Source organism: Sinocyclocheilus grahami, unplaced genomic scaffold (genome assembly GCF_001515645.1).
Source record: "Sinocyclocheilus grahami isolate Dianchi unplaced genomic scaffold, SAMN03320097.WGS_v1.1 scaffold313.1, whole genome shotgun sequence".
Lineage (NCBI taxonomy): Eukaryota > Metazoa > Chordata > Actinopteri > Cypriniformes > Cyprinidae > Sinocyclocheilus > Sinocyclocheilus grahami.
In genome coordinates, this window is record NW_015505492.1 from 1,823,204 (window position 1) to 1,837,691 (window position 14,488).

Genomic DNA, 14,488 nt, shown 5'->3' on the forward strand with positions numbered 1-14,488 from the left:
GTGAGCTGAGGCCGGGATAGAGTGAGCTGAGGCGGCGGGGTCGAGAATGGCGCGCCCGGCGGATCCGACAAATGAGCTGGCTGGATTCCACTTCGTCCACGGTGAAAGTTGAAGTATTTCCTCAGCAACCAGCACAGATCAGCTCTAGGCATGACGAAGCGATATCGTCCTCTTTTGGAAGACCAAACAAAGTAGTTTCGCTTTCACAACAAAGCACACAGCGTCTTCACGACATGGCTGCAGCGTCAACAAAACTACAGTGAGAATAAAAGTTACGCCTTCTTTCTTTGCGTGAACATTTGGGCAGCGTTATGCAAATCTTCCCACATAGTGAGGTAGACATGTGGGGGCGTGGTAGAACGAGCCGTAGGTAGGTAGGTGTGGCTGACTCTGAACTTTTATAAAGAATATCACTTTGGATTTGAGACTTTAGTCTTTGCAACTTTACAGATCTTCTTTATGCACCAAGAGCTTGTAACACTCCACAGAGAAAGGAAAAATTGAAATCGCATCATATGACCCCTTTAAGTAGCACAACTGCTTAGCAGCATTGATAATAAGAAGAAAATGTTTCCTGAGCAGCAAATCAGCATATTAGAATTATTTCTGAAGGATCATGTGACACTGAAGACTGGAGTAATGACTGCTGAAAATTCAGCTTTGCCATCACTCAAATAAATTACATTTTTAAAATATATAAAAATAAAAAAACAGTTATTTAAAACTGTAATAATATTTCACAATATAACTGTTTTACTGTATTTTTAAACAAATAAATGCAGCCTTAGTGAGCATAAGAGACTCAAAAAAACTAAAAATCTTTCCAACCCTAAACTTTTGAATGGTAGATATTTGTACATCTATCTGCGATATCTCAGTATTTCAATAATACAGCTATTCCTAATTTTTTACACTGTATTCAATTTAGTAAAGTGAATATTATAATAACTACACCGGCAATAAATGGGGCTGTGTGTAGATACAAACAGGGAAAGACCATGTTAACACGCAAGAGAACAAGTAGTTTTCACAAGGTCCAAGACAAAGCCATGAAGGGACTGTTCAACTATTATAGAAATAGCACAGAAATATCCACAAAAGGACAACACAACCAGTAAGTCAAACACACCCAGTGGGCTCTCACTATGGTCACCTGATTTGAAGTACTACACGAGCCTCTGTAATGAGCTTGTATCAGCTCTGCAATAGTTCTAGTTGATATCACATCCACTGAAGAAGACATTTTCCATTAGTTAAAGTTAACTCAGGTAGTCCTGTCTGTCTCATTTCATAGCAGAAGCCCTTTTGGGGTAAAGCTGCAAAGAAAAGTCATGTATTGCTCCATCACTATGGTAAAAAAAATTAGTCTACTTGTTAAAACGTTAGAGCATGCAAACATTTCTTTCATAGATGACAGTTTCCGTTCTTTTCCCCCCTGAAACTGGAATCATCACAGAGATTTCCACATTTCAGGTTTAAGACAACAAAAACACTCAGGCCTGGTTTCACAGACAGGACTTAGACTAAGCCAGGATTAGGCCATAGATCAATTAGGACATTTAAGTACTATTTTATAAACGTGCCTTAGGTGTGCATCTTGAGACAAATCTTGAGACACTGATATATTTTAAGATCAATCAGTGCAAGTTTCTTTCAGTTGAAACAGCTCAGACTTACATTTTAGTCTAGGACTAGGCTTAAGCCTTGTCTGTGAAACTGGGGGTCAGAGTTCAACAAAGGCAACATTTCACAATAATAAAAAGCAGACCAGTACACAAAGCGCATCTCAAACATTTGAACACATACTTTATTTTTTTCATTAACTTTGTCATTTTCATCTTGACAGTCTTTGTGAGATTCAGTTTAATTTTTAATTCTAATTCTTTAAAATTATTTATTATTGTTTTTATTTACAGTACATTACTGTTAAAAAGTTTGGGGTCGGTAAGTCTTTGTTTTTTAAAGAAGTCTTATGCTCACCAAGGCTGCATTTTTGTTTGAAAATACAGTAAAAATGATTGTGAACTCTAAGTCAAAATAACTTTTTTCCTGTTTTTAGATATTATAAAAAGTAATTTATTCCAGTGATGGCAAAGCTGAATTTTTATCAGCCATCACTTCAGTCTTTAGTGTCATATTAGCCTTCAGAAATCAATCTAATATGCTGATTTGCTGCTCAAGAAACATGCTTTTTATTACTGTTTTGCAGCTTAATATTTTGTTGGAAACCCTGATACATTTGTTAGGATTCTTAGGGCCAGTTTTACTAAACAGGGCAAATTAGCATGAGAGTGCAATTCCAAAACAGTGCCGATGGGTGTGGAAATGTCTACGGGTGATTTACTGACAACGTGCGAAATAAAGAACACAGACGCAACATCTCATTTACATATCGACCAACGCAATGTACCAAGTGCAGCGCAAATCGGCATAGTCGCAAATAAAGAATTAAGAAATAAAGAAGCCACAGTACATTGAGAAGAACCGGAGGCCAAAAAATTAAAGGTTTCATGGAGTTTTGATAGACCCGGTATTGCGTGACTCCTAGTTGAGGGTTCCAAGTCGTCTTTTATTTCCTGAAGCTAATTAAAAATAACATGGCTTGGCAAACTATATGTTGGGATAATGTGATCTTCTGGCATTCCAAATAAATTAATACGCAAGGGAAAAAAACTCTCCCTTCTACCACGTGCTCTCGGTTCTCTGCGGTGCCTTCTCCTAGCAACAATAATTGCAGCCAAGTGCAAAATAGTTTAGACATGCTTTTTTTGGGCATTAAATAATGGCGCAAATACCAGTAATTCAACGAGCGCAAACGTTAGTAAATCTCATTGTGTGATTAATTTGATTACTCTCGTCCCATAAATTTTGCGTCTGAAAGGGAAACTCCTACAAATGCATATTCAATAAGGTCAGGTGCACGCCTTTTCAGCGCTAATTCGTCACTGCGCATCTTTAGTAAAACCTGACAGTAGTATTGTAACGCCAAAAGATGGTTTGCGCTGGTGCAAGCTGTTAGTAAAACTGGCCCTTGGATGAATAGAAAGTTCAAAAGAACAGTTTATTTGAAATAAAAATGTTTGGTCACATTATAAAAGTCTGTCATTGTTGACCAATTGAATGCATCCATGTTAAATAAAAGTATTAATTTCTGGAATAAAAATCTTACTGACCCCAAACTTTTGAGCCATAATGTATTTGAAAAGAACTACAAGGAATGATTTTGTGTCTAAAACATAATAGTTCCACTCACCTTACTGGACCATTTACGGGCCTCGTCGTGTAGCTGCCTGGCGGCCACCATCATCGGCTCGCTCACCATCTCGCCGGCTTTCTGCTCCGGGAACTCCTCATCTTTCTCCTCTGGGGGTGGAGGTCTCGGGGGAGGAACTTCCCCCTCTGGGAGGGGCGGTTTGGGAGGAGCCTGATCATCACTGACCTGATAGAATCACATGGGCGAGTAAATGATGACAGAATTGTCCCTTTAAGGCCTGAATTGATGCTTTAATTTCACTTACATGCAGCTGATCAAGGTCTGGAGGTGGAGGTGGAAAGTCAGGCTCCTGAGGCTGGAAGGCTTCCCTGACTTTCCCAACAGCAGCCAAGATCCTGTAGCCAGAGTCCAAGAAGCTCTTTTGTGAACCTGATCATTAGGAAAACAAGATTTTCTGTCAGTAATAGGAGAAATAGTTTTCTTTAAATGTATCCAGAACATTTACCAAAAAAAAAAAAAAAGACCTGGATCCTGGATGTTTCCTGCCACGGCTTTAGCAGCCATAACCATGGGTGAGATTGTTCTACCAAGTTCATCTGAAGCAGCTTTGACCAGTTCTCTGAATTTCGGGTCCTCTGAGTTCTCCACTTCCCGTTTGGCCACCAGAAGGACCCGGTTAGCCCGCCGGGCGATGCTGGTGGCCCCTGCAACCAACATCTGGGGCTGAACGTTAGCCATTGCCACCCGGCATTTATCAATGTCTTTCTTAATGGCCTCCTCTGATGCATCCAAGAGGGATTTCGTGTCAATGGCTTCATCCACAAGACCTGAAATAAAGATTGTGAATATCTGAAAGAATTTCAAAAGATTTTATGTGGTATTTTATGTGATATGAGCTTTTGCATACTGGTCATTTTTTCAATGTTGTCAATCCATTGGTTCTTCATGGTCTCAAAGTGTTCATATGCAGCCTGGTTGCCAGGGTTCTTCAGCAAAATGCGTGCAGCAGAAGTGACCTGCTCATGAGTACAGCAAAAGATAGATAAACATGTCAAACAAATAAGATCACAACCAGCTTAATAGTACTCATTCTGAGAGCCTTTATTGGTAGAATTATTAATAAACGGTAAAAAAAAAAAAAATGCTGTGCGCCGATATATATATATATATATTTTTTTTAACTTATAGTAATGTGTAAAGTCCCACTTTTTAACAAAGAAATAAATGATTTTTTAAAAGGTTTATATTTCTTGAATTACAATAATACTCTGTTGTTCAAACGTTTGGGGTAGGTAAAATGTAAAAAAAAAAATTTAAAGGGTCTCTTTTGCTCACCATTTATTTGATCAAAATAAGTAAAACTGTAATGCTGTGAAATATTAAAATGTAAAAAAAAAAAAAAATTTGCATTTTAATATTTTTTACAGTGTAATTTATTCCTGTGATGAAAAAAGCTCATTTGTTTTGACTTTAGTAGTGTAACAACATAAAAGCTAGTTATTTTAGAAACATCCTTATAATTTAACACTTAATACTTATTTTAAGAATGAGTTCTCAAGATCATCATCATATTTGGTAGTATCTGGCATCAAAAAGCTTGAATGCCTCTGGAGACTTGATACTGTTGCTAATGTCCAGCTATCAGGCCAAGCACTCCATTATGTGCCCTTAAAGTAGCTCTGGCATAAGCACACACACACACATATACACACATACACATATATGAGCTGCATACCTGAGGTGTTAGATCTCTGGCTGATTTCACAGCCGCCTGGATGCCCTCAACTGTGCTCTTATTGGCTGTCCCCACAGCAGCGGCCTTCTCGGCTGTAGCACCCAGTCTACTGGCATGATTCTCAAAGTTAGACGCTCTTTCTTCAAAGACCTAGAGGGGAACAATTCTAAATTGATTATAATTATTATTTTATAATTAATCATTCCATTTTATCGATATACTATTATAGTTTTTGTAAATATTTTCAATGAAAATGTAATTTTTACATTTTGCTTTCACTTTAATTTAAGTGTTAGTAATTTTGCTGTGTTTTTGTCATTTTAATTAGTATTTTATGTCTATTTTTTTGTAGCTTACTTCGTTTTAGTTATTTTAGTACTTCAAGTTAAACTACACAAAAATGAGAAATGTTGCCTTGGCAATTAAATTTTATTATATTATATTATATTTTATTTTAGTTAACGCAAATTTTTTTCCCAAGTAACAAAAATGTTTTTTTTTAATGGTTTTAGTATTAGATAACCATAATAACAACACATAATAACTATGATAATGACTATGAGTATGTTTGTATGCATTTCTGACCAGGTATAAAATAATGATTTTGGGGATTCCTTCAAAATAAATAATAACCCTAAGAATAAACGTGTTTATTTATTTCTATAAATGGCTTAAGTCTATTTACAATTAGGTTTAGGGCTTGGAATGCTTTGTGTGAATTAGCATATTTGACATGATACTGAAATGCAAGCTGGGCTCTGTTTAAAACAGGTTGTATACTCAACAGACCTCCTCTCTGTTGGGGGCCTCAAGAGGCGCAGTTGCTGCCACAGCCAGGAGTTTAATTGGTGTGGTTGTATCACTGAAAACATCAGACACCTCCTGGGTCATAGCTTCCTGCATCTTCGCCTTCAGATCCTTAAAAAAAAGAGTTGATATGATGATTTATTTATGTGTACAGTTATTTATTTATTTATGTATAAAAAAAACTGTCATTTGCTTGAAGCAGAATAGGAAAAAATATTGTGTAGTGCAAATATTTTCCAGCAGTAGGCGGCATTTGCTTATATATTACACTGAGCTAAAAGCCCTGCTGCTTTGTGTACTGCACTACTCTAGAGCCAGCAGATTTGACCTCTGCACTTCCCATTTGAGAAGATCTAAACATCTGATTATGCTTCACCCACACCTGCTGTGTGAGAAAGATAGCAGGATCTTTTAATAGAAAAGGGGGACACGATGCCTTACTTTAATTGCCTCCAGAAGATGAGCAGCCACAGCGCGCGCCTGAGGACTCTCTCCCTCTCCCCGCGCTGCAAGATCTGCCAACTGCATCATCAGCTGCTCCACTCGCTCACACTTTGCTAGCAGATCCTGTCTGTATGGCCCTGGTAGAGAGTTCGCCAGCCGGCGACCTTCCGCTATCAGCCCCCGTATGGCAGCCTGGCCTACAGACAGAGACATGACAAGCTCCCATTAAAATTTAATGATGAAATGTGTCATTTCTAGCTGAAACAATCAAACAGGTTTCCCAAACACTCCAGACTCCATTATATTACTGTTTGGACAAACAGACAGTCTCTTCAGGGAAATTAACCAACAAATTGCTTAGGGATGGTTCACCCAAAAATCATTAATCATTAAATGTCATTAATTACTCCCCCTCATGTCGTTCCAAACCCGTAAGACCTTAGTTCATCTTCAGAACACAAATTAAAGTGCCCCTATTATGGGTTATGAAAGGTTCATATTTTGGTTTTGGGAGTCCCCAACAACAGGTTGACATGCATGCAAGGTCAAAAAACACTTTCATTGTCTTATAATATGCATTTATTTTTACCTTGCTTGCTCAACGACTGAAACGACCCAAACGATTCGCACAACGATTCATTTTTCCAAACCCCTCCTTTGCGTGACGCTAATCGGCGGTGATTGAGCCGATTGGTCGATTTCCATTTCATCATGCCTGATAAAGCAGCGTTTGTGAGCGCAGTGCTGCCTTGTGTACAGCCGTTACCGGGAAAACAGCTATTTTTACCGCTCCAAAAGCGCCACCTAGTGGCAAAGAATTAATTAGCATTTTCATTCAGACCAAGTTTTCAAGTGTTCCCGGGTCTGAGCGCAAACCAAGTGGGCGGGCAATATGCTAATGTTTAATGTAGACGTCAACATGAAACGGTTTGCAATTCGTTTTAAAAACGACTCGTTTCAATGATTCAGAGTCGACTCTTTGTTTTGAGAGACAATGGGCCTCATTTACGAAACGAACGTACGACAGAAAATTGAGCGTACGGTCGTTTCAACGCAAAACTTGGAATTTATCAATATGGACGTGAGCGGTGGCTACGATCAAATCTCACGTCTGGTCTCAGCTCGTGTACGCAAGTTTTTGAGTTACCTGAAGTTGCGCGCAGCATAGTAAATACGGTGGAGAATTGTAGATTGACAGCATTTTGTTCATTTTTATATTCCTGACCGTCAAACGAAGCTCATTAGTCGATCGTTAATCAGTAAGATTAGAATGTCTTTTTTTGGTGTTGTTTTGTACAGGGCTTTAGCTTTATATGAAGCTACGAGAATACTTTTTGTGACCAAAGAAAACAAAAATAACAACTTTATTCAACAATTTCTTCTTTTCTGTGTCAGTCCTCGACCTAGATGAATGAAGGTTTTACAGGTTTGGAATGACATGAAGGTGAGCAATTCACGACAGAATTTTCCATTTTGGGTGAACTATCCCTTTAAGAAGAAACCACAATCATAATAGAAACATTTTGTTTCAAGCCACCTTTTCTGAGAAACAAAACATTGGTAGTGTTTTATTCATATTTTATTAATAATCCATATGTGAGTGCCAAACCAGATGTGATGCATTTTAAGTAAAACTATAAATATGCAGTGAGAATTATTATTTGGCACTAAAATGTTCATTTTTAAACCAATATATCTATAAAATGGGTGGTTATAATAATTGTGAAAAATAATTTTGTAATTATTACATAATTATGTTAATTATTCCTAGACAACCTACTATGCTTTTCTTTTAAACACACTGGCAGTCATTTGTTTTGTGTGGATATATTCATACATTCATTATTCATTCATTTTACCAAGCGGAGGGCAACAGCTGCTTTATGATTTAAAATTGCCATTAATGTGACAATCATACACAATCATTTTTTTGACTGATTGGCTAATAATTCAGCACTATTACATTAGCACTACATTAGTATCCCTACTTGATGGCTTAAAAAATATGTTTTTGCTCCATAATAAACTCATTTAGTTCACTTGAAAGTACTAACATACCACTTAAATAGTATGCAATATTAGAATCCAAGTATGCCCTTCTTAGATGAAGAGTGCATCCAAAATGATAGTATATTAAAATAACAAGCCATAGGTGCTCAGATAGTATACCATTTCAGGTGGATTTTAAATTGAGAACCTGTGCCATAGCAATTTTTTAAGCTTATTAAGGATAATTAACAATGAATTCATTAGTAATTAAGTTAGCAAGATGACAAGGTCTGTGGTATCAAGATGAAATTTTATGACGTGATAGTATATCCCAATACTGGCCTTGCTATACACTCGAAATATGGATTTCCCCTGTCACGAGCGAAGTACAAACTAGTGTAAATATGTGAATTGGGACAAGCCCTGGTACTAAACTGTGCAGCTCTGGTCTAGAGTTACTCCAAGACCAAGTTAACCTGAAAGTAACATGACCTGCTGTGAATAGGCATTTGTTTTGTGTGGATATATTCATACATTCATTATTCATTCATTTTACCAAGCGGAGGGCAACAGCTGCTTTATGATTTAAAATTGCCATTAATGTGACAATCATACACAATAATTTTTTTGACTGATTGGCTAATAATTCAGCACTATTACATTAGCACTACATTAGTATCCCTACTTGATGGCTTAAAAAATATGTTTTTGCTCCATAATAAACAAATTTAGTTCACTTGAAAGTACTAACATACCACTTAAATAGTATGCAATATTAGAATCCAAGTATGCCCTTATTAGATGAAGAGTGCATCCAAAATGATAGTATATTAAAATAACAAGCCATAGGTGCTCAGATAGTATACCATTTCAGGTGGATTTTAAATTGAGAACCTGTGCCATAGCAATTTTTTAAGCTTATTAAGGATAATTAACAATGAATTCATTAGTAATTAAGTTAGCAAGATGACAAGGTCTGTGGTATCAAGATGAAATTTTATGACGTGATAGTATATCCCAATACTGGCCTTGCTATACACTCGAAATATGGATTTCCCCTGTCACGAGCGAAGTACAAACTAGTGTAAATATGTGAATTGGGACAAGCCCTGGTACTAAACTGTGCAGCTCTGGTCTAGAGTTACTCCAAGACCAAGTTAACCTGAAAGTAACATGACCTGCTGTGAATAGGACACGAAGCAGCTATTTATGGTTAGAAATATTTTAAGTATGAACATAAATACAACAGGGACAGAGGAAATAGCCATCTGTCACATCATATAAAGGTCCAGAGTCAAGTGCCTAGTTCCATTCGAATGAATAAGTCATTCAATATGCCAGTGTTATCCTTTGGGGCAAAAGTAATGGCCTCTGATGACCAGATGAGGATTTTACTACACTAATAACAGATACAGATATAATAACAGTTATTGATTCAATTCTAAATGCTTTTTTGTCACATTTAAGGAGTAATGTTTCACCTCATCCTGCCACCCACCTACTCCATGATCGTCCACTCCAGGGTTGTTGATCCAGTGCAAGGCCTGCTCAATTTTGCCCTCTAGTGTAACAGCGGCCTTGGCAGGTCTCATGTTGGCCACGGCACGGTTAGTCTTTGCCTGCAAGTTCTGCAAAGCTGTGCCAATCTGTTTGGCCAGCGATCTAGCCTCAGGAGTATCCCCTTTACCCCTGTGGCACAAAAAAGTTCAAAAGAACATCTTTTTTTTTTAAAACAGAAATAATTTGTAACATCATAATTGTCTTTACTGACACTTTTGAACAACTGAATGCATTGTTTCTGAGTAAAAGTATTATTTCTTGAAAAAAAAATCTTACCAACTTATTTATAAAAAAAGTTTCATAATATTATGAAAGCACTAGGAGTCACATCAGGCACGTTAACTTGGTTACATAATCTGTCCTAACAGTGAGCATGATACTGGTTTATCAAGTTCACATTTTTCATCATGTGCTGATCAAAGTCACAACATTATCTAATCATGATAGACTGGCATGAATGATATCTGTTCTTTGAAAGTGGAAAGAACACTTTGAATGTTGACTCTAACTATATGTACTGTAGATCTAATTACATTTTCCGAAGTTCAACCAGTCTCGCAGTGAGTCCTGCGACCTCGCTGATGGAGCGCAGAATGTCGTCTCTCTCTTTAGGATCTTCACACAGGTCAGCGATGCGCTTGGCCTCTGCCAGAAGAGCACGGATGTTCTCTTCCCCCTCCGGACCGCCGTTCGGATCAGCCAGCCAGCTCTGTACAGAAACAACCATTCACACAATAAGTTCAGTTACAAGTTTTACTACTGTCACATTCCTTTCACACCTAAATGTGTATTGTGTTCATTTATTTCAGATTTGATTTATTTTAAACGTAAAATAGTGTTTTTATTGTATTTTATTTTATCAGTAAATTGTGTTTTGCATCACTAGAACTATACCTAATAGTTAGTTAGCAGTACCTTCAAAAGTAATCTCACAGAACACTCTCAGACTCTTCTGTTCCTTTATTATCAGAATGAACATACCACGGTACACTGACACTTGTCAACATTTCCTGTTTTGAATTTGAAGTAATATTTATAGTCATATTGTCATTCAGCATAAGGAACCAGTCTGTTATATAATCACATGCTTTGCTGTCACTGCACAGACAGCACAAAGTAAAAGTATTCTTTCTGTTTTTCAGTTATCCACCCTTTAAATACTTAGGAGTCACAGCACATCTCCACTAAATAACATCAGTCCAGTCAGATTTATGTAACAACTATTTAAATGAGGACACGTCTGTAATTATGAGTACCCATTTTAAGTACCCACACATCCTCTGGGATGCATATACAAGCTCATCAAATCTGTACATATAGCAAAATGAACAATATAATAAAATCTTTAAAAAAAGACTAAAATAAAAATAGAACTTTTTATATTTTCTAAAACACTTCACATATCTTTTGCTGTTTACATCAATGGCCATTCTCTGACTCAAACCTTTGGAGAATAAATTTGGTGGAAATTCATCTGTGCCTTGATTCAAACTGAAGGTTTCCAATTCAGCTTATGTTATGTTTAATCATTTTAAATATTTTAGGTCCTGCACCTGTATTAATCATAACAAACATAATATCCATAATGATAACATTACTAAATGATGTTAATAATAATAATAATACATTCCATTGTTGCTAAAAAAGACCGTTATTTACGTTGATAATATTGGCTATAAAACATTTTTGGTGTAAATATTGGTACTTGTTGCCTTTTCAATTCTTGTTTCCTTTTCTCCTTTTCAAAAGAGTCTTGAAGCAAAACCAATTGACTGTTCGCAGAGAGCTTGATTGACAGGCGATCTGACCAATCATAACCACGAATACGCCATCTTGCCCAAAAAAACAAATCAGACAGGAGAGTAGATGTTTAACTTTGGTGGACTCAAACTTGAAAAATGGTGTGTATTGACGTCTTTCTGCTGTTGAAATAAAATACGTTATGATGTTCATTCATGTTTATTTCGTGCTTTAAGTAAATATGAAAAGACGAACAGTTCACGTGTGCCGCTTGAACTGAGGCAATACAGCGATCTGTCACGACGACACATTAAAGAGCCACAAAACGGTATTTATTGTTTGAATTTTTTTTTAAAGACAAAATTTTAAAGCTGAGACCTTGTTTCATACCAGAAGTAAGCTGCTCTATCTTGTCTGTCGATGTGTTGTCAGTTTACTCTTTGCTCTGTATTTTTTACCGCATGAGAACATGATGTGTAGTGTGAGAGCGGCATGGCTTGTCGAACATAGCAACAGTAACTTAGGAGGGCGGGTTTCTGCAAAGGGTCAATTGAGCACCACTTTAGACACACTAAACGAACCAATTCACTAACAAAACAGGCTTCGAGACTTACCTGGGCCGTGTCGATTCTTTTGGCAATGGCCTGTTTGGCATTGGTCAGGGCCTCCAGTTTCCGAGCAGCATTCTCCACTTTGCCTACCAGAATATCCAAACCTTGGCCCACCTGCTGAGCTTTCTGCATACCTATAGGGGTGGCACCCTGACCTCTGAAGAAACAACATATATTAAGATTAAACAACAATAATAGAATAGAATAAAATAGAATAGAATAATCATTCATTTTCATGATCACACAATTAACAGGACTTACCATACCATATACCATAATATCATAATCTCTCTGACTACCCGTTAACATTGATTAAACACGGAAATTGAACATGAAAAGCATCTGAACTACATGTGAAGGTCAGTGTAAAGAGCCCCCGTGTGTGAGAGTAATCAGTGGGCCGGGGCAGCCGCTGATTATCCGGCCCTTCAGCCTTTAATCTGCTTTCCTTGAGTCTCTCTAATGAAGTCAGAGCCCAGCGTCTGATCTTTCACTTTCACTCCAGCTTTCAACATCCTTGACACATGGACCCAAACTGTACCACACCGTTCCTTCCTTCTCCTGTACTCAGCAGTCAGGGATAAACAATCCCCGGAGAATTAGCCCGCTAACAAACAACGTCTAAACTGTGTTTATGGAAAAACCTGACACACTTTCTCGTGTTGTAAATTAGAAGCAGTTACAGCCCCTGAGACACATCACACAGGCATAATACGTTGTATAAAGGATGATGAATATCGTTATGAACAGCAAACAGCTGCATTAATGCATAATTCAGCTCACGCGAGCGCTACAGGAACATGTGGTGGCTTTTGGCTCTCAGTGTGAAATGCTGAACGGAGGAATCTCATAGTCAGTTGAATCAGCAGTATAATGGGCTTTGATTATAATTCTGTCTTTTCTCCAGGTGCACCTGAAGGGGGGGGCGTACCTGGCGCGCACATCTGACACCTGATCCGTCATCTGGCCCAAGGTCTTGGCTGTTCCCAGGATCTCTCGTCTTTCTTTCCCTGCACAAAGCTCACCCACTTTTCCTGCTTCATCCAGTATGTGACGCAGCGCATGCTCTCCCGGATCTCCTGCAGGTGTCACAGACATAGTGTTAGGCCACTATATACTTTTAACCCAACTCAATTAAAATCATGTACATTACACAAATATTATGTACATAATAAAACAAAAGCTGTCACTGGAGCATACCCTTTCAAAAGGTACACCTTTGTACTTATTTACCCCCAAAGGGTACATATTAGTACTTAAAGTATATATGTTTGTGTACACTTAGGTTTGGGGTCTGTAATACTGTTTTTTTTTAAATAAGAAATTAATATTTTTATTCAGCAAGAGAGCAATAAATTGTGCATTAAAAAATGACAGTAAAGACATTTATAATGTTACAAAAGATTTATTTCAAATAAATTCTGCTCTTTTAACTTTCTACGCTAGCTTCGGTGTAAATATTGCGTCAAAATCAAATCACTCTAAGTTCGTCTGCCTTGGGAAAGCTAGCGTGTCTCCAACATAGTGATAACACTCGTTGCCTTCTCTAGTGCAGCTCAACCAGGTCTCATCCCATTCGTCGATATTTGTGATATCACAAATCCCGGAAAATATGCGTTGTAGTCCAAACGAGTCGTTCGTTGTAGTTTTTGAAAAGTGATTTCTGTTAAATAAAATATTTCCTTTTGAAGTGATAATCTGCCCGGTCCTGCACATTTGCTTTATACAACATTAGGAAAATCAGGCCCTTTCTTTCAGAACATGCAACACAACTCCTTGTTCAAGCTCTTGTTCTATCCAGGCTGGACTATTGCGATGCTCTCTTGGCAGGTCTTCCAGCCACTTCTATCAAACCTCTACAATTAATCCGAAATGCCGCTGCAAGATTATTCTTTAATGAGCCGAAAAGAACGCACGTCACACCTCTGTTCATCAATCTGCACTGGCTACCAGTAGCTGCTCGCATTAAATTCAAGGCATTAATGTTTGGCTACAAAACCACCACTGGCTCTGCACCCATTTACCTAAATTCATTACTTCAGAGTTATGTGCCCTCTAGAAACTTGCGTTCTGCAAGTGAACGGCATTGTGCCATCTCAAAGAGGCACAAAATCACTTTCACTGACTTTTTCATTAACTGTTCCCTCCTGGTGGAATGACCTGCCCAAATCAATCCGAGCAGCTGAGTCCTTAACCATCTTCAAGAAACGACTAAAAACACATCTGTTCCACCTTTATTTGACCCTCTAACTCTAGCACTTTCTATTCTATTTTAATTCTACTTTATCTATATTTATCTTCTTTTTTTATTAAAAAAGAAAATGCTTTCTAGTGTGTGTGTGTAATATATATATATATATGTATATGTGTGTGTGTGTGTATATATAT

At 37.6% G+C, this 14,488-nt stretch overlaps 1 protein-coding gene across 1 annotated transcript in view; it reads right to left on the reverse strand.

Annotated features, from left to right (window-relative positions):
* LOC107601794 (vinculin-like) overlaps window positions 1–14,488 on the reverse strand; it is a 34,077-nt gene that overhangs the window by 7,037 nt on the left and 12,552 nt on the right. Inside the window, exons 7-17 of the mRNA XM_016294088.1 lie at window positions 13,032–13,210; window positions 12,104–12,257; window positions 10,283–10,458; window positions 9,688–9,878; window positions 6,198–6,397; window positions 5,739–5,867; window positions 4,950–5,099; window positions 4,122–4,230; window positions 3,739–4,041; window positions 3,519–3,643; window positions 3,254–3,439 (exon numbers count right to left, since the gene is read on the reverse strand). Of these exons, the coding sequence (XP_016149574.1) occupies window positions 3,254–3,439; window positions 3,519–3,643; window positions 3,739–4,041; window positions 4,122–4,230; window positions 4,950–5,099; window positions 5,739–5,867; window positions 6,198–6,397; window positions 9,688–9,878; window positions 10,283–10,458; window positions 12,104–12,257; window positions 13,032–13,210 (1,902 nt within the window). The remainder of the gene's footprint in view (window positions 1–3,253; window positions 3,440–3,518; window positions 3,644–3,738; window positions 4,042–4,121; window positions 4,231–4,949; window positions 5,100–5,738; window positions 5,868–6,197; window positions 6,398–9,687; window positions 9,879–10,282; window positions 10,459–12,103; window positions 12,258–13,031; window positions 13,211–14,488) is intronic.